Source organism: Hyperolius riggenbachi, chromosome 7, assembly GCF_040937935.1.
Source record: "Hyperolius riggenbachi isolate aHypRig1 chromosome 7, aHypRig1.pri, whole genome shotgun sequence".
Taxonomy (NCBI): domain Eukaryota; kingdom Metazoa; phylum Chordata; class Amphibia; order Anura; family Hyperoliidae; genus Hyperolius; species Hyperolius riggenbachi.
The window spans coordinates 94,035,567-94,056,168 of NC_090652.1; the positions used below are offsets into that span (position 1 = coordinate 94,035,567).

At 46.4% G+C, this 20,602-nt stretch overlaps 1 protein-coding gene across 2 annotated transcripts; it reads left to right on the top strand.

The window, feature by feature from the left end:
* Positions 1–242: 242 nt before the first annotated feature.
* INTS15 (integrator complex subunit 15) lies at positions 243–19,389 on the top strand. 2 transcript variants are annotated; one of them, XM_068244350.1, is made up of 7 exons: positions 243–323; positions 5,763–5,958; positions 8,686–8,907; positions 9,907–10,072; positions 11,093–11,578; positions 16,240–16,279; positions 18,864–19,389. In XM_068244350.1, the coding sequence occupies exons 2-7, from the start codon at positions 5,767–5,769 to the stop codon at positions 19,222–19,224; spliced, it is 1,467 nt and encodes a 488-aa protein (XP_068100451.1). In that variant the 5' UTR covers positions 243–323; positions 5,763–5,766; the 3' UTR covers positions 19,225–19,389. The 2 variants fall into 2 exon arrangements, with proteins under 2 accessions (XP_068100451.1, XP_068100450.1); XM_068244349.1 differs by lacking the exon at positions 243–323 and adding an exon at positions 732–812.
* The last annotated feature ends 1,213 nt before the right edge of the window (positions 19,390–20,602 follow it).

Here is a 20,602-nt window from a genome sequence, read left to right on the forward strand (position 1 = left end):
GACAACACTAGCCAATCAGAAAAACGCAGACGCATAATAAACGCACATAATTAGCTAAAAATGCAAATGCATAAAAAAACGCACATCAAAATTGGTCCAGTTTTGCATTTTGCAGCAGTGGAAAAGGACCATGTGCAGCTGCAGTTCCTGTCTCATCCACTGAACTGATTCAGTTTAGTGTGATGAGTCGGATCACTCGACTCACAGGAAAGAACCGGCTCAAATTAACCAATCACTCCTGAACCGGACATCACTAGTTCTCATGCTTGTAGCAGAGAAGCGTGGGGACTGGGAAAAGTGAGGAAGGCGGTGGTTGAAGCGAGGTAACGCTGGCTGCATGCAGCAATCTAGGAGGAAAAACTTTCCTGGAGCTTCTCCAAGGCTGTGCAAGCAAACATATATATATATATTTTTATAATGTTTTATCTTGGCCTTGCCGTCCCTAGCATCCCCCTCCGATATACCCCTCTCCCTTCCTTCTGCCCCCCCCCCCCCCCCCCCACTCGTTTTCTTCTCCCTCCCATGCAAAATGTAGCCAAATATCTCCGTTTTTCCCACCACCACCAGCCCTCCCTCCCTTCCTATCCTCGGCGGCTCTGTGAGATGTGCGGCGGGGGTATTACTCACTCTGCCTCTCTCCAGCGATGAGCGTCCAGTCTCCTCCGGTATAGCTCCAGGCCTCAGCCTGCTGCTCACAGAACGGGGACGCGGCTTGATGACGTCATCAGGCCGCATCCCCGTTCTGTGAGCACAGAGGCCCGGAGTTATACCGGAGGAGACTGGAGACTCGTGTAGCGCTGCAGAGAGGCAGAGTGAGTAATACCCCTGCCGCACATCTCACAGCACAGCGCCACCAGGGATAGGAAGGGAGGGCTGGAGGTGGTGGGGAAACCGGAGGTATTTGGCTACATTTTGTTGGGCGGGGGCTGGTTTGGGGTAACATCGGCTTTGTATTTTGTGTGATGGAGGAGGCACCCGGCTTAGTATGAGGGGGCGGGGTGTGCGAGAGAGGAAGCATGTGACCAAGTTGGGGGGGAGTAAGGACGCAAGTGACCAAGTTGGTAAAAGGGGGGGGGGGGGGTTGCGAGAGAGGACGCATCTGACCAAGTATGGGGGGGAGGATGTGCGAGAGAGGATGCACCTGGACCAAGGACACATAGGACCCGGGGGGGTGAGGGGGGAGGGCTTTAGTAGAGAGGATGCATGTGACCAAGTATGGGGGGGGGAAAGAGAGGACGCATAGGACCAAGTATGGGGGAGTGCGAGAGAGGACGCATAGGACCAAGTATGGGGGAGTGCGAGAGAGGACGCATAGGACCAAGTATGGGGGGAGTGCGAAAGAGGATGCATAGGACCAAGTATGGGGGGGGGGGGAAGAGAGGACGCATAGGACCAAGTATGGGGGAGTGCGAGAGAGGACGCATAGGACCAAGTATGGGGGGAGTGCGAAAGAGGATGCATAGGACCAAGTATGGGGGGGGAGTGCGAGAGATTATGCATGTGACCAAGTTGGGGGGGAAGAGAGGACGCATAGGACCAAGTTTTGGGTGTGGGGGTGCGAAAGAGGACGCATCTGGCAAAGTATTTGGGGGGGGGGGATGGAGGGGCATGGAGCAGCAGTGTGTGTAGAGAGCATGGAGCAGCAGTGTGTGTAGAGAGCATGGAGCAGCAGTTGATTATTCTGAATGGGGCCGCTATGTATAGAGTCAATCAAAAGAGTTACTATTATTGGGAACAGAATGCTCAGCAATCACTTCATAGTATTTTTTTTTTTTATTATTCAGATTACTGAAACTTTTTGCAGTGCACCATATGGTTTATGGCACTAAATTCTCAATGGAGTTTACAAGCTAGCGTCCTTGCCGTAATTTAGGGCTTATTTGGGAACGATGCCAATTAGCCTACCAGGTTGGGGTTTGAACCTGGGACTATGAAGCTGCAAGATGATAGTGAAAGCTACTAAACCAATTGTCGCTTGTCTAATCTAGTATGGTTTAGGTGATCCAGCAGGACATATCTTATGGGAAGATTGGCCGTAATATTACTACAACCCATCTGAAACCTAAAAGTTTGAGAGGGTTCTGCCTGCTCAATCATTTAAGCAGAATTTCCCTATATTTCCTGCTGGGTCACCATACTAGTTCTGTCTACTTTAGGGGACCCAGCAAGACATCTCATTGGGAAATTCTGATAACATGATTGGGTGGGCAGCACCCTCTCAAACTTCTAGGTTCCAGATAGGTTGTAGTAAACTATGCCCTCACTATTCGGACAATCACAACACTTCATGCTGTGGTCCTCAAACTAAGGCCTGTGGGCCGAATGCGGCCCCCTGAGGCTTTTTTACCAGCCCTCCACACACAAAGTGTAGTTCTTATAGATGCGACAGCAGTGCTGGCACCACGTTTCCACATGGAAGCCAGCAAGAAGTCATTTGCTGGCTTCCAATTCCGCATTATGTGGCACTGCTGTCCAATTGTATGGCAGGTTGTCACCTGGGTATGCTTCACTGTCTGGTGCGCAAAAGCATTGTGGTAGTGGTGGTGGTGGTGGTGGTTGGGTGGTTAGAGGTAATATAAAAGCAGTGTGCGCGTGTGTGTAGGGGTGTATAATTTGCAGTCCTTGCAATTACTAGGGAAAGGAGGTTGTTTTGGGGGGTACTTTGGAAAATACAGTATGTATTTTGAACACTGATTGCTTTGCGTGTGGGGGATTGTGTTCCAGGTGCTGTTTACACTACCTAGGTTCAATGTGATGTTTTCTACATCATTTTCTGTACACTCCGGCCCCCCAGCAGTCTAAAGTATGTTGACCCGGCCCTTGACTAAAAAAGTTTGGGGACCCCTGCTGTAGAGGGTGCTGTGATTGGAGAACTGCTCCCTATGAGGTTTCCTGCTGGGTCCCTTAACCTGCTGGGCATTTCAATTCCCGTTTTTTTACGCCCGATTTTTTTTTTTTTTTTTTTTTTTTTTTTTTTTTTTTATTTCTTCTTTTTTTCCTTTCATGTAGCTAGCCACATGATTCTCCCCTTCCTCCTCACTCCCTCCCACCCTTCTGATCGCCGCCGGCGATCACGCCCATAAGGAAATCCCGTTCTGAACGGGATTTCCTTTAGGGCTTCCCCTGGAGTGATGTCATCGCACACGGGGGTGTGCGGGGGGGGGCCTCTTTCGCGTCGGGTAGCGGCGGATCGGCGGCGATCGGGGCAAACACGCAGCTATCAAAGTGCTAGCTGTGTGTTTGAAAAAAAAAATTATCAAAATCGGCCCAGCGGTGCCCTCTAGCGTCTCTGGATGAGCACAGCTCGTCCAGAACGCTAGGGAGGTTAAACTAGACTAGCGCCAGCCATTTAGCTGATAAAGGTTTCAGCATCCATAGTAAATCTCAGGGAAAAAAAATAGAGAATTGGTTCAGTGAGTCAGAAGATAGCACAAGATTGTATTGTGCACATAGTCAGAATGGACAATCGGGTGCACTAAGACACAGAGCCCAAAACTCTTCTTTGTAACTGTTTCAGGCAGGGCTGTGGAGTCGGTCCAAAAATCCACCGACTCCGACTCCTCAGTTTAGGATTCCACCGACTCCGACTCCTCTAATTTGCATATTACAATTTTGTTGATTAAAAGTATGTAACATGAAATTCGTCTCTTAACTGCCAACGCTTAGGAATTTTACAAGACAACTGAAGTGAGAAGGAAATGTAGACTACTATATTTATTCCCTTTAGACTAAAACTAGTCCTTGGTAAGAGTACTTGTAAAAGGTACACACCGGAACAAAGAACATCTATCAGGCCCTAGGCAATGTAAGTGTGGGTACATGTAAGAGTGATGTGCAGGTACTCTGCAGGGGAATGAGGAGATTGTAAACAGACAACACCTCTGTGTTCAATGTGCACAGCATTCTCAGTGGATTCCCTGCAGCTCTGTGGGGAGTGCATATGTAGAGTATAGTACTACTGTGTAACAAAGCAAACCTGAGACAGATGAAATTAAAGTTTTATACATACCTGGGGCCTCCTCCAGCTGCCTTCAGGATAATCAGTCCCTCGTTGTCCTCCTCCACCACCTGGATCTTCTGCTATGAGTCCAGGTACATGAGCCAGTCGGGCATAGTGCACATGCACACACTCTGCCGCCAGGAGCGTACTACACCTGCGCAGCACTATTGCGCAGGTGCAGAATGTTCCTGGCTGTGGGAGCGGCATGCCGGACAGCGCTGACTGGCTGAATTACCAGGACTCATAGCAGAAGATCCGGGTGGTGGAGGACAGCGAGGGACTGATTAGCCTGAAGGGGGCTGGAATAAGCCCCAGGTATGTATAAAACTTTACTTTTCATCCGTCTCAGTTACCCTTTAATTTGTAGTCACCAAACCAAATTTTAAACAACACATATCAAATTATTTGATTTCATCAGCAAAGGGAGTGCATACATTTGCATAAATCAGCATCAATGCAGAATTATTTCCATCTCATTGACCATCTCTATTAGTGACACGGCTACACATCAGGCTTTATACTTACAGCATAGATGTTATTTAGTATATATAAGAGATTCCTGTGTACACATCATATATACAGTCACAATCAGATATGTATATCTGACCTTAAAAATACGGGGACTGCTTTATTGAAGCAGAACAAGTAACTAATTTTGATTGGTTTATTTCATTTTTGTGGACTAAGCACAGCTATTACTGTATATATACATTATTTTTAATGACTATTATCTGAGAAATAGAACATTTTATCATATTTTCTATTTTAATTAGTTACAATTACAAATTCATTAGGATTTGGAGTCGGTGCATTTTTTCCCGACTCCGACTCCAGGCACCCAAAATTGCACGACTCCACGACTCCGACTCCACAGCCCTGGTTTCAAGTTACAGTTAGGTGTTAAAGTGGATCCGAGATAAACTTTTATTCATTGCATAATTGTGTTCCTTTCATATTGTTTATAGGGCATTCCTCAAGCCAAATACTTTTTTTGTTTTGTTTTAATACTCTAATTCCCTACAAACTAAACAAGCCTCACCCATAGCTTCTTTTGTGCCTTGGCACTGTAGCAAGGGCTTATGGGAGCTCAGTCTGGGCAGGAGGAGGAGGTTACTAGCCATTGATTTTTGAGGCAGAGGAGAGGAGGCAAGGGGACTGAATTTATACACAGGCAAGGTGATGGCATCTCCAGGCTTCCGCCTGTGACAATGTGACAAACAGAACATGGCTGCCCTCATGGTATCGCAGGAATAAATAATCATAAAATTTTGAAGCTGTTTGCAGCTAGATATGATATATAGACAAGTTACTTGTTATAGTTAGTTTTTTTTTTTATCTCGGATCCGCTTTAACCTCGGTGCAGCTTGGTCATGTCATTTAATGATTAGCCTTACCACTAAATGATAAACTATCACAATTCTACTATTGTGTTACCTACTTTGCAGTACCTTGTCCTTTACCCCATCCACCCCACCACCTTCCCCCTCTACCAGCATGCAGTTCATCAAACACCATCAAGCCATGATCTGCTAGGAATGATTGTAGTATTCAGGATAGAAAATGTCCAGTCTATCTGCTGAGAAATGCTAGTTCTATGTAGCTTTTGCTTGAATTGAGGAGCAGAAGTGCTGTGTCACTGCTCTTGTAACAATGTCTGTGGTGTTCTGGGACCTCTTATTGAGTATGGCAGAGTTACAGTCTGACTTGCATGTTTGGAAGCAGAGCACATAATTAAATACACTGTGCTGGCATTTCATTCCAGGGACATGAGTGACATTCGCCATTCACTCTTGAGACGTGATGCTCTCAGTGCAGCGAAGGAAGTGTTGTATCACCTGGACGTCTACTTCAGCAGCCAGCTTCAGAATGCTCCAGTGCCATTGGTTGATAAAGGTCCCATTGAACTGCTTGAAGAATTTATCTTCCAAGTTCCCAAGGATCGGAGCTCTCATGGGAAGGTTGGACTTCATACCTCATCTTCTGTTGCAGTTATCTATGTATATGATGCAGAATCAATTACCTGAATGCCTCCATAATCTTTTAGGATAACACTATTGTGATTGTCCCTGTTCCAGAAGAATGCACCATACCTTTGGTTTCCAGCTGAAGTTTGTTGTGAATGCTAGCAGTTACTAAGGCAGTTTAACAGAGCTTCTGGCGGCAACCATAGATGTTCAGTGACATGCAAACAATACTGACTTGCATGCAAATTGTATGCAATATCTGAGTCAGAGGCTCCCCATGTCCTTGACCCCACTGCTGCTGTCTGGGACCCTCTTCTTTCATGGCCGTGCGCTCCATATACAAGCACAGCCATGCTTACCATGCGTGAGAATAGTCGCACCAGCACAGTAGCACAAAGTCAATCATAGACGAGTGACTTTGGCTTCCTGCACAAGTGCAGCCATATTCATCCATGCACAGTACAGCACATACACAGGGGAGAGAGTAGCCATGAGAACCTATCCAACAAGCTCTTATCAGATATGTTCAGAGAGACCCTGTGCAGCAACGGTGAGCTTGTGGATGAAGCGAGAAGACCCTGGACAGAGGCTTCTCTCTACTTAGGTAAGTATCTTTTCTTTTTTGTGAAGACCTGTTACAGGCTTGATTTAAAGCTGGCAGAAAGTGTATTCAATTGGCTTATTTCCAAGCTGCATGCAAGTTACATTATATTTGCATGCTAGTCTGCATTGCATATCTTTGTTCATCTTTGGTAGACATAAGTTTGGTACATCGTGAGCACTGCAACCAATAAAAGATGTGTGTTTGTGTTTTTTTACTCAGTTTCCAAGCTGTCCATTGGGATTGTTGCAAGTAAAAGGTACCTGGTGTGAGAAACATGGGGACTGCTATATTTATCTCCTTTTAAACTAAAATACCAGTTGCCCCGGCAGTCCTGCTCTGCTTTCTGGTCAGTAGTGTCTGAATCACACACCTGAAACAAGCATGCAGCTAATCTTGTCAGATTTTTGTCAGAAACCTCTGATAATAGCTTAGAAACTGGTGTTTAAATATTACCTTTGTGTGTGAAATGAGAATTCTGCAGATGGAAAGTCCATCCTGACACTTTTATCACATGACCCAAAGATGACAGAACAATTTTTTTTTTTTGTTCAAATGCATAAAGAACAAATGTTATTCCTGTCCATTGGCATATTGCCCAGCCTGTAGTTTTCACAATGTCTCGGACTAAAATTAATCAGTCTTTAACTGGCTGTAAAGCATACTTGAAGTGAGAGGGATATGGAGGCTGACATATCTCCCTTTAAACAATACCTGTTGCCTGACATACTGCTGACCTTTCATGCATCAGTGTCGGAATCACCCAACTGAAACAAGCATGCAGCAAATACAATCAGACTTCAGCCAGATCACCGGATCTGCATGTTCAGGGTCTATAGCTAAAAGAATTATGCCTGGCACACACGATACAATTTTCTGTTAGATTGATGGTCAAATGTATTATTTGCGACAGGTCCGATCTGATTTCTGATTGATTTTCTGATCAATTTTTGTATAGAAGTGATTGGAAAATTGATCAGAAAAAACGATTGGAAATAAGATTGGACCTGTCGGAAATGATTGATTAGACCATCAACCTTACAGGGAAATTGCATCATGTATACCAGGCATTAGAGGCAGGGATCAGTAGGACAGCCAGGAAATTTGTATTGTTTAAAAGTAAACAAATATGGCAGCCTCCATATCACTCTCACTACAGTTGTGCCTTAATGAGATGCAGCACAGAGCCATTCAACACTGCCCACACTCTCTGGCAAACATCTGAAGAGATTTCTTTAGGTGTGCAAAATAGGGGATGTGGTGCCTTCATTAGATGCCTGTTTATATCAGGGCTGTGGAGCCGGTACTAAAATCATCCGACTGCTCTGTTCATGAAACCTCCGACTCCAGGTACCCAAAATGACTCCGACTCCTCAACTCTGACTCCTTAGTCTAATACTTACAAGGGCTATGGATTTGGTACAAAAATCATCTGACTCCCGACTTTGACTCCTCAGTTTATGAAACCACAGACTCCGACTCCAGGTATCCAAAATTGCTCCAACTCCGACTCCACAGCCCTGGTTTATATAGTGACTTGGCGACGTGTGGTTTTATGCTGGTAATACACGGTTCGTTTCTGGCGCTCGATTCTCCTCTCGATCGTTTTTGCCACTCGATTCTGCAGTCGATTCTCTTATCTTCCGTTCGTTTTTCTTATTTTTTTTCCTTCACTTCAGAAAATCGAGTGGCGAAATGATCAAAAGGGAGATCGGAAATGTCGGAAATTGTCTATCGAACCATCTATTCACCTCAAAAACGAACCATGTATTCCCAGGATAATAAACAATTGGTTGTTTTTTTTTTTCTCTGAAAATGCATTGTAATTCTCTCATGTTAAACCGAAATGATTGTACATTTGAGAGCTCTCCAACCCGAACAGTTGAAGTCATGTCGGTTCTATATTGTAATATCAATCTCTTTTGGTCTGTCAAGTTCAGAAATTTAGAATTGCATTAGGGGCAGTTTAATAAAACGTCCTATTGGACTGATTGATTGGATGGAAAAATGAACCCACATATGGCCAGCTTTAGTGAAGCTCTCCTTTGAGCATTTGGCTATTCTAGTTGAATTTTCTGTATTGGCAGCATTGTGGTGACACGTTGTTCTTTCCTTTCCAGCGTCTCACTGCCATACAAGAGCTGCAGCTGCTGGAGATGCTGTGCAATTATTTTCAGGAGCAGAGCAAGGAGGCCGTCCGACAGGTCATGTTCAACTCTCTGTTCAGTCCGCAAGGCAACAAGGCGGATGAGCAGCGCATGGCTCTGCTGGGCAAGCTGACCTCCATGGCAGTAGCTGTCTGCAAGGTGCCTGTGCTGGAAAGTGCAGCCTCGTGGCTACAGGTAAGCAGAATCCGATTTGGAAAATGTTGGGACATACTGTATATACTTGTGGATAATCTCACTCCTCCCCCCCCCCCCCCCCTTCCCAAAATAAGGGAAGATGAAGTTACTCACTATTAGGCAGACCCCCCCCCCCACCACCACCACCACCACCACCACCACCATGTGCTTTCCTAGCTCCCCATGCAGAGTGCACATTGGAAGCATGCTGTCATCTGTACCTACCTCTCCTTGCTCCAGTTTGAGTCCTCACATCTCCCCAACAGCTTTGTAACTCACCGCTAGAGCTTCAGGTCCACTGTTATGCAAGCCTGGATCTCTAGCAGTGAGTTACAAGAGTTATGAAGCTGGAGGGGAGATGCAAGGACTCAAGCTGGAACAAGGAGAGATAGCTATCATTACAGTACGCTTCCAATGTGCACTCCGCATGTGGGGGCCCCACACATATTGTCCATGAATAAGCCGACCCATGCATACCTAACAAAAATAGTTGACTGAGCTATAAACTGAGGGGACTTTAATTGTGGCCTTCTGTCAGAGAATGATTTTATCTTATTTATCAGACTCCAGTTCACACATCCATCAGAAGAACAAAAACCATGCCGCTAGTGTGTTGAAATGGAAGCAAACATGGAACTCCACTGCTGCAGCATCTATCAATGCAGACTAATGGTGCCGTTATTATTTCAGAAATAACTATACATTTACTTCTTTCTAAACTACATTATTTTGTGTGGTGGTCGTGGCTGAATAGTGTACTGGTTAAGGGCTCTGCCTCTGACACAGGAGACCAGTGTGTGAATCTCAGCTCTTCCTGTTCAGTAAGCCAGCACCTATTCAGTAAGTAGACCTTGGGCAAGACCTGCTACTGCCTACTGAGCACTCCCTGGTGGCTGCAGCTCTGGTGATTTGTCCGTCAGGAGAAAAGCACGATATGAATGTTCTGTGTCTTGCTTTTTGATCTTAACTTGTTTTTCTTTTTCTCCTTAAAACTGGCAGCGTACTCCAGCTGTCTACTGTGTCCGCTTGGCCAAGGCACTAGTGGATGACTACTGTGGCCTAGTTCCAGGCTCCATCCAGACTCTGAAACAGATCTTCAGTGTAAGCCCTCGTTTCTGCTGTCAGTTTATCACTGCTGTTACAGCACTCTATGACCTGTCCACAGGTGAGTGTCAGTCAGTCATTGGAGCTGTATGGCCTGTGGGATGGGAACTTTGTTTTTCTTTTTATTGTCCAGAAGGTATTTATAGCATTTCAGCAATCCCTCCACCCCCATTACTTTGCCCATTTGCTGGAAGCTGCCCCCATTGCTACATAATTCCACTGTATCCATGCCCGGGGCCACTTGTCAGAGTTACATGAGTTAGGGGCTGTAGCAGCCACTGTGAGAAACCCCAAGCCATTGTGATGATGATGTGGTTGCCAGTGGTGTAACTATGGGGGATTTGGTGGAACATTCCTTTTCCCTCTTCTGCAGAGTAGTGCAGAGGAGCAGTGTAATATTTAAAAGTACTTGCACCAGTGCTGCTTCAAGTCTCCTCTGTTCTTCATAGCATCCGCACTTGGTTGTTGCATAGAGCCTGTGGCTACCAGGAAGAACAGAGGAGACATGATGCAGCCCTGGAGCAGGTAAATATTATTTGGCTCCTCTGTGCTACTCTGCAATGTGGGAAGAGGGGGCCCAGTGCGAGGTTGATGCATCCCTGGTGGTGACCCTACTACAGTGGCTGACAGAACCTTGGCTAAAGGCCCTACAATGATATCATTGCCGGTGCTTCATTGGTACTATAAGTAAAGAGGGAGTGGCATGTGCTTTGGGATGTGGAGAGCTTTCCTTATGTCAAGTGGGTTCTAAATGGGCTATAAGAGTTGAGATTCTTGTTATAACAAATGGCCATTTTATGAATGGTTCATAAAATGACTTCCATTGACAACCATAGAAAAGACTCAGGTAAGCGGCAGATCTATTATCGTTTGAGGAACCTTGGCAACATTGCACCTGAGATTTATTGGACAATGCCAATATACATTTTACTGTAGTCAGACAATTGTGGAAATGGTTGTGTAGCTTGTATACTGAGTGAAAGTGCAGCCCAATTCTGGCTAGGTTCTGGCTATGATGAAGAACATAAGAGTTGCTATTGCTGGTTTTACACATTTTCCTGTATTTGGTCACTTATTGCAGAGGATCTCCTGCCGCCTCACGATCTCCTGGAAATGATTGTATCCTGGATTTTTGAAGATCCCCGCCTCATTCTGATTACATTCCTCAACACGCCTATAACGGCTAACCTTCCCATCGGCTTCTTGGACTTCTCTCCTCTGTTGGGCCTTGTGCGTTGGTGTGTCACAGCCCCTCTGGCCTACAGGCGCAAACAGAAGGCAGCCGGAGGTGAACCAATCAGAGACAATCAAACTCTTTACTCCAAACTCCACCTGAGCGTGCTGCAAGGGCTTATGGTCCTTAAGACCCACCTTACAGAAAAAGGCCTTTATGGACGTCTGGCTCTTTTGCTGTTTGAGCAGCTTGTGCCACTTGTTGAAGAGTTGGAACAACTGTGCGATGAACTTAACCCGCTGAATGCTGAACAAGATATGGAGCTGGCATTAGATCGCCTGGCGCAGGCATTACAAGTCTCCATGGCGACAGGGGCCCTGCTTTGCACTCGAGGTACGTGGTGAATCGAAGGTACTGGGTAGGCAAGCGCTTTGCAGAATTGTCTGATCAGTTGCTAGTAGCAGAACAGCATGTTCATGCAATAGCAGATGGTTTTGCTTGTCTGATAACTTATGTTTGCTCGTGTGAGCCAGGTCTGTCAGGCTTACATTGTTCGGAGCATTGAAACTAAATCACAGATTAATATGTAGTTGGTGGTAGGAATAGGATAGAGACGGTCGCTGTAGCTGTAGCCTTCATGTAATAGGCTGATGAAGCCATGTCGTGACTTTCACAATAGTAATTTTAGATGTGAAAGTGAAATCTGTCTTCCTATACTTTTTTGAATTCTGAGAATTACATTAAAAACCGCAAAGAGATGTTGCTAAACTGATGTGTGTTTAGTGCTATCTGGAGCAAGCCTGGGAAGAGTGAAATAATAAAGGCAAAGATTAACCACTTAACGACCGCCTAACGCCCATAGGCGTCGGCGGGTCGTTAGTGGTATAGCATGGAAACGGCCGCTCGATCGAGCGGCCTTTCCATGCCAGTTCCCGGAGGCTGTCTCCGTGAACATCCGGAGAGCCGCCGATCGCGGCTCGCCAGTGAACTGTAAACAGGCGGGGAAGAAATCCCCGCTGTTTACATCACACGGCGCTGCTGCGCAGCAGCGCCGTGACGTAGATCGGCGATCCCCTGCCTCTGATTGGCCGGGGATCGCCGGCATATGAAAGGCTGAAGCCTATCCTTCAATGCGCTGCGGAGGGGGGCTTTGAAGAGCCCCCCCGCAGATCAAAAACAGCCGGCGGCGATCAGACCCCCCCAGCAGGACATCCCCCTAGTGGGGAAAAAAGGGGGGAAGTCTGATCGCCAAGGCTGAATCCTGATCGGTGCTGCGGGCTGGAGAGCCCACGCAGCACCGATCACTGCAGAAAGGCCTGGTCCTTAAGTGGTTAAACAGCACAACTGATCAGAGGTGGGGAGGAGTTTAAAGCAGGGTTGTGGAGTCGGAGTCCAGGAGTAGGAGCTATTTTGAGTACCTGGAGTCTGTGATTTAATAAACTGAGGAGTCTGATGATTTTTGTACCAAATCCACAGCCCTGGTAAGTATTAGACTAAGGAGTCGGAGTCGAGGAGTCGGAGCCATTTTGGGTACCTGGAGTTGGTAGTTTCATAAACTGAGTTGGAGTCGGATGAATTTTGGACCGACTCCACAGCCCTGGTTTAAAGGGGAACTGAAGTGAGAGGTATACGAAGACTGCCATATTTATTTCATTTAAATCAATACCAGTTGCCTGGCAGCCCTGCTGGTCTATTTCGCTGCAGTAGAGTCTGAATAACACCAGAATCAAGCATGCAGGTAGTCTTGTTAGATCTGACATTAATGTCAGAAACACCTGATCTGCTGCATGCTTGTTCAGGGGCTATGGCTAAAAGTATTAGAGGATCAGTAGGACAGCCAGGCAACTGGTAGTGCTTAGATGGAAATAAATATGGCAGCCTCCATATCCCTCTTGCTTCTGTTGTCCTTTAAAGGGAACCTGAAGTGAGAGGGATACGGGGCTGACCCTGACCAACCAAACTTTTTGGTCCAATCAATAATGTCAATCTATTTTTCATAAAAACTGAAAGTGCCATATAACTCTTATTTGTTTCCCAAATGCTGATGTAAAACCCTGTGTTATGCTAGACTCGCTACTCCAGCTGTAGCTTTTAGGCCTCTTTCACATATAGTGCATCACTTCACGCTGCGGAAAGCTCCCCCACCCGTTCCCCGTTGTATTGGCCAGTAGTCTGTATGAGATTGGCTACACTATCCGCGGTACGGCACAATGTGGCGGGAAGTGCTTCTGACGGCACAAAGGCGACGCAGACTACAGTGCATTGCTGTGCGCATGCGCCAATTGGCCAAAAAACAGTGACATACTTCCTGTCCAACAGGGAGCATGTCACTTTGGGGGAGGAGCTAAGCCTTTTACCCTGTCTGCGCGCTCTGCCACAGGGTGATGTGCAAGGGGGAATAGTGCAATTGTCCTTCCCCGGGCTCTCGTGCCACAGAACAATCGCACCGCACCAAGGGCTTGATTCACTAAACCGTGATAACTCAAATATCGCACCTTATCAAAGATATCGCACCTTATCAAAGATATCGCACCTTATCAAAGATATCGCACCTTATCAAAGATATCACACCTTATCAAAGATATCACACCTTATCAAAGATATCACACCTTATCAAAGTTAACATGCCTTATCAGAGTAGCATAGCGAGCGCTACGAACCCACAGGGGCAGTGCCATTGCCAATTAGCAGGCATACGTTTGTAGCGCTCGCTATGCTACTCTGATAAGGTGTGTTAACTTAGATAAGGTGTGATATTTGAGTTATCACGGTTTAGTGAATCAAGCCCCATTTGTGAAACTAGCCTCCAGCTGTGTCTGCTTCCAGTACAGCCAGGCTGAAATCCCGTAGTGCAGAGTTCCCCAACCCTGTCCTCAAGGCCCACGAACAGTGCATGTTTTGTGGAAATCCACAGAGGTAGTTAAGCAGCTCTGCTGACACACTAATTACCCCACCTGTGAATGTTTGTTGTTTCCTGCAAAACATGTACTGTTGGTGGGCCTTGAGGACAGGGTTGGGGAACTCTGCCGTAGTGCACTTTTTAATTTCAATCGTTTTTATTGGATTTTGTAAGATAAAATGTTAACATAAATCTGCACAGACTGTATAGACATTGGCATATGGATAGGCTGTAGGAAAGGTTACAGTCGTGTACAGGATTTAACATCAATAACAATCATAACAGGAATAATAGGGATAAACATAATCAAGTATCAGAGGTATTGTCGACTGGCATACATAAAGCAACCAAAGGGTTGTGGTAGTTTAGGGCATTGCCTTCATTGTATTATGTAAAGATTAGTCATGGTGATTATAATTACGACAAAATGTCTCTTGCCCATTCACAGAACCAAAATTTTGGCTGGGCATGAGCCTATCTTGTTCTGATATTGTGGTTAGCTAATGCTACCTGTCTCCCAGTGGAGGCAGGAGTAGATATCTGGAAGGCCCGTCTAACAATAGATAAAGAAAGTAGTAAAGAAGGAAAGGGGGGAGAAAGGAGGGACGTAGTGCACTTTTTACACGGAATCAGATCCTGTGGATGTTTTAACAATGCTGTACATGCCATGGAAAGCCCCAAGTAACTGGCTACAAGCTTGTGGGAGGTGACCGAGGACACTCCTAGTGAGCTCATGCCCTTTGTGAAGAAAGCAGCTAAGCTTGCTTTTACTTCCCACCGACCTGCCCAGCAACACCCACCTGTACAGGTGGACTGACATTGCGGGATGGGGGAAGGAAGTCTGAACAGGTGAAAGGGGCATCCTGCGGTCTGCTGGACACTTCCCTAGCAGCCGTATGCACTGACTTTATAAAGCTAGCTGTAGTTCATATGAGCATCATCTCTGGAAATGGTTATTTGGGTTTGTTGAAGGACAACTGACCTGAGAGAGATATGGAGGCTGCCATCTTTTTCTTTTAAACAATACCAGTTGCCTGGTATCCTGCTGATCTTTCATGCATCAGTAGTGTCTGAATCACACACCTGAAACAAACATATCAAATTCAAACTTAAAGAGACTCTGTAACATGAAAAACATCCCCTGGGGGGTACTCACCTCGGGTGGGGGAAGCCTCGGGATCCTAATGAGGCTTCCCACGCCATCCTCTGTCCCACGGGGGTCTCGCTGCAGCCCTCCGAACAGCCGGCGACTGTGCCGACTGTCAGTTCAATATTTACCTTTGCTGGCTCCAGCGGGGGCGCTGTGGCGACTTTCGGCACGGAAATAGACGGAAATACCCGATCTCCGTCGGGTCCGCTCTACTGCGCAGGCGCCGGAAACTTGCGCCTGCGCAGTAGAGCAGACCCGACGGCGATCGGGTATTTCCGCCTACTTCGGCGCCGACAGCCATCAGAGCGCCTGCGCAGGAGCCAGGAAGGTAAATATTGCGTCACCGCTGTACGGAGGGCTACAGCGAGACCCCCGAGGGACGCAGGACGGCGTGGGAAGCTTCATTAGGATCCTGAGGCTTCCCCCACCCGAGGTGAGTACCCCCCAGGGGCCGTTTTGTCGTTACAGTTCCTCTTTAAGTCAGACATCTGATCTGCATGCTTATTCAGGAGCTATGGCCGGTTCACACATGTTTAAAAAACATATCCGTGCCTCCGCTTTTTGGCCCGGATTAAAACCGGAGCCACGCATACCAATGTTTAAAATTGTATTAGAGGCAGAGGATCAGCAGGGCAGCCAGGCAATGAGCTTTATTTTAACTAGTTCCTGCAAAACAGACGTTTTAAAACATTCTGCTTATGCACTTAGTGTTTTTAGATGATCCGTTTTGCAGGACAGGCGATCAGAATACACGCTCTGGTGACATCGGGAGCACACCTATACCGGCCACTTTCTGCTGCCAATGGGCTGGCAGGAAGTGGTTAAAAGGAAATATGAAAGCCTCAATATCCCTCTCAGGTTAGTTGTCCTTTAAAGTTGGTAGATGTACACAATTCTCTTTGTGCTGGGGGTTAGCCTTGCCGAGTAGATGTACACATTATGTACTCTATTTTCAGTAACTATGGTATATATTTATCCTTTATTTTTTTTTTCTAAACCCTGCAGATGATCTTAGGACCCTCTGTTCTCGTCTTCCACACAACAAGTGAGTATTGGAACAGTTTCTGCTTAGATTGACCATAGGTAATTGTGTCATTAAATTATTCGCTGTGATGTTTTTGCATATCTTGATTCCTGATGAGTGAATCTACTTATTGGTACATTTTTACCAGATTCTTCTGAGGCTGTAAAGCGGTAGGGACAAACAAGATTCTTGTAGTATGCAATTCTCCATTACAGCAATCCTGAAGTGGGGTTAAAACTATAAAAGTTAGATACTTACCTCATTAATGGGAAGCTTCCCAAATCCTTATCCAGCCCACCAATCCAGCGCACTGTTCCTCTTTATCTCCTGGCCAAGGGCACAGCCATAAATAAGCACATCAACACTGGGCATGTGTGAGTAAGATCTGCACATGCCCAGTATAAGGAAGCAGTCATGCACAGGTTTTTCTTCTTTGTGCACAAGAGCTTCTCTCTACCGACATGCGCAGACTGGATGTGCTTCTTCACAGCTGCACTGCTGATCAGAAAAAGCATATATAGGTATAGAGGAACCCAGCACTGGATTTGTGGGCTGGACAGGGATCCAGGAATCCTCTGGACCATCCAGAGATTTCCCTCTATAGGTAAGTATCTAACTACTGGTAAGTAACTTTTATACTCCATTTCAGGATTGCTTTAACCTCCTTGGCCCTAAATTCAGAACTAATCAGAATGCCAGAGTCCTCCCCTGATCTGGTCAGCCTCTGCATATTACTCATCTCCCCGAGATCCAGCGCTGCAGGTCTTCCTCCTGCCCTCGGGGTGGCGCGCTATCCCTATAGTGAGATTGCCGTCTGTTGTCACGTGACCTCACCCGAGGGATCTAGAACCCCGGTGGATGTGGAGGAGATGGGCTGTATCCCTGGGATGTGAGTATAAAGTGTTGCTCTGCTGCCCTCTGCACAGTAACCTGCCTGGTGGTTGCCCAGACCCAGGCTAGCAGCATGTTTTTTTTTTTTCTGGTTCGAGAATACAGAAAGGAATAGTTAGATACTGACTTTTTTTTAGAAGGGAGTCTCTGGATGCCATAGGGCATTTTAACTGGGGCAGGTTGCATTGAAACAGCAAGGAGAGAGGGCTTGAACCCAGTTCAAGACAGTCCAGATTTACTACACACAAGATACGCATCTGTTCTCAGGGTTCTTGGCACAAGCCTGGTCCTTTTCCCTGCAGCTGGTAGAGGCTACTGCTGCTGGGAGACGGGGTCTCTTTTATGCTGAACATGGGACCTGTCTTCAACCAGTAACCTGTAATGGCTAGAGGGAGCTGAAGAAAACTCCCATCCACAAGTCTGCAGTCTCCATGAGGCTGGAAGCACATGTACAGGATTGTAGTGATGGAAGAGGCTGGATAGTGTAATGGTTAAGGGCTCCGTCTCTGATACAGGAGACCAGGGTTCGAATCTCCGCTCTGCCTGCTCAGTAACCCAGCACCTATTTAGTAGGAGACCTTGGGCTAGACTCCCTAACACTGCTACTGCCTATAGAGCACTCTTAGTGACTGCAGCTCTGGCGCTTTGAGTCCGCCAGGAGAAAAGAGTGATATAAATGTTCTGTGTCTGTCTTGTAGAAGTCTAGGAGAACTCATGGAGGAGCATGTGGTTTGTTTGTCAGCTGATAGATTTGCAAAGCTCTGATTCGCTGTGATAACATCCTGCTTTAGCACATCATCATGACTAGCAAATCAGAGACTTGCATAGTGGGCCCCAAAAGGGACTGAGTCACGATCCCTGCGGGTGACAGAAAGTGAATGTGTGTACACCACTTGCCCACATATAACATGATCTACAACAGCCCTAGCACAGGCAGAAAAGTTTTCCAGAAGGTGGGTATAGCTAACCCTCAAAAACCTGGCACAGGGTTGTCAGTTTCTTGCTGCTCTGATATGGCTTGTGAATATTATTTTTCCACTTCAGTTCGCATCAAAGCTGCAGTTAACAATATAACTTGTTGCACCTATCAGTTTACTTGTAAGCCAGGGATATGGATAATTCATCGGACTGAGACTGGTACCTTTTATTGGTAGAGCAGATTAGATCAGAAGGGATTTGAGGCAGCTGAGGTCTATTATGCTGGAAACACACAATGCAACTTCCGGTCCGATTGATGGGAATCAGCGATTATTTCTGATCTGTTTCTGATCTATTTTTTTTGCGAAGTTATCATTGGAAAATAGATCCCTTTATTGATCGGAGGCAGTTTGGACATGTACATAGGATACAACGTACCATCAGATAATCTGTCGCTTGGACAGGAAATTGCATCATGTGTTCCCAGCATTAGTAGAAGAGTATGTGTAGAAGAGGTCTCCATTGACTGGAAAGGTTGCTCTTATCTACTCTTGTTAATTAAAATAAATACAATTTAAATGGCCGCAACCCTCTCCTGCTTGTGAAGGGGACACAGAGGCATGGCATTAGCAAGTAAACATTCCTCTGTGTCCCATTTGGCACATGAATATCTGCCTCGGGTATACTTTAATAAAAGTAAAAGGGGGGGGGGGGGCAGCAGATATGTTTTCTGAAGAAATATGACACAGATGGATTTATGCTTTAACCAGTTATGTTTTTTTTTTTTTCTCCTCAGCCTTATGCAGCTGGTGGTTTCTGGTCCAGTTCAGCCAGCTCACCCCACCCTGGCTCAGCCAGCTCACCCCACCCTGGCTCAGCCAGCTCACCCTACCCTGACTCCTGCATACTACCCTCATATTCACACCCCTCCTCTAGGGTACCCCACTCTCCCAACCCATGCCTCTATTCCAGCACACACTGCACTGTCCACTCATACAACGCTACCAGCACATGCAGCCCTCCCAGCACACACGCCAATCCCTGCACATGCAGCATTACCGACACATGCGGCTCTTTCCACCCATTCGCAACTACCAGGACATCCTGTGCAGACCTTCATGACTGGCATGAATTTCCAGTTCCGACCTATGCGTTGAGTCCCTCCAGAACATCACAGACTTTCATGGTCACTATGGAGGGAGCAGAGGACAGCTCAGAGACAAGTTACAGAGTCTGCAGGCTGCTATTGACCTGGCTTATCAAGGGTGTAGTTGCAATGTGGGGTGTCCTGGTTTCATCACATAAAAATATTATTCCTCTTATGGATGCAGTTCTAGTCACTGTGCCAGAACTATAGAAATGATTCAGCTACTTAAAAAAATAACTGTATTCATGCATGTAAGTACGATATTCTATTTGTGCCCCCAATCAATATCAGAAATGAGAACTGGACTTCCTGTCTCTGGCAGCCTAGTCCCTCTCCTCCCATCTGTCAGTTGTGATCTCATCTCCTGTCTATCAAATGAAGCTAAGGGATGAGTAAGCAGAGCTCGCAATGGCTGAGGCTTCTGAGGTTGGACCTTCTAACATCACTGCCATTGACCACACTAGCCTTGGGAGCCCCGCCCCAGCTTTGAAAACTCCACCTCCTACATCTGAGCCCTGTTACATATGCTAGTGAAGCGAAGCACTAGATCTCAGTGGCCAGATTTCTCTATCGGAACATCTTAAATAGGAGGTCTGGTTTTTGATGGTCCCTAGAGGCCAAACTGATATCTTTACTTATTTGTAACTACAGATGTTGTTTAAAGAGGGTCCTCAGTGTAAATTACACATTTGATCGATCCTCTTCTAATATAAAGTTATAACAACCTGCTGGGTTTTTTCTTCTGTATCCCTCCCAGAGCCCGGTGTCTGCAGGCTTCCAGTGCACAGCCCTGCCCTGTTCCAGAAAAGGGCCTTGATGCCTTTATTTATCTGAGATAGAGGAGGTGCCGAGGCCCGTTTCTGCAAGAGAGCAGAGCTATGTGCCAGAGTCCGGTAGACACGGGGCTCCGGGAGGGATTGGGAAGAAAAAGACCAAGCGGGTTGTTATAACTTTGTTAGAAGAGGGTCAATGGAATGTTCACACTGATGGTGCGCTTAAAATCAGAATTCCTTAAAGTAAACCGTAAGTGAAACCTGCACAAAAAAAACGGAAACTTGCCTTGATGGAGGGAAGCCTCTGGATCCTCCATAGGCTTCCTGTGTCCTCCTTGCCCCTAGCGTCGCTGGAACTTCTGGAAGCCCCAGGCTGCATGCCTCTTTTACAAGAGCAACCATGCTGTGCCCTCGCAAGTACAACCGCTTCTGAGCATTACCACAGTGGCCTACTGTGCTGGTGTGTCTGTGCTTGTACACACTGGGAGCACGGCTACGATAACGTTGGAAGTCTGTGGGATCCAGAGGATTCCCTCTACCTAGGTAAGTGGTTTTACGTGCAGGTTTCACTTCGGGTAGACGTTAACCCTGTGCTCAAGGCCCACCAACAATGCA

Excerpts from the sequence above, each read along its gene's own strand:
- INTS15 (XM_068244350.1), top strand. The coding sequence starts at position 5,767 with ATGAGTGACATTCGCCATTCACTCTTGAGACGTGATGCTCTCAGTGCA. Across the intron at positions 5,959-8,685 it reads ATCGGAGCTCTCATGGGAAG|CGTCTCACTGCCATACAAGA; the intron begins GTTGGACTTCAT and ends TTTCCTTTCCAG. Across the intron at positions 16,280-18,863 it reads TCTCGTCTTCCACACAACAA|CCTTATGCAGCTGGTGGTTT; the intron begins GTGAGTATTGGA and ends TTTTCTCCTCAG.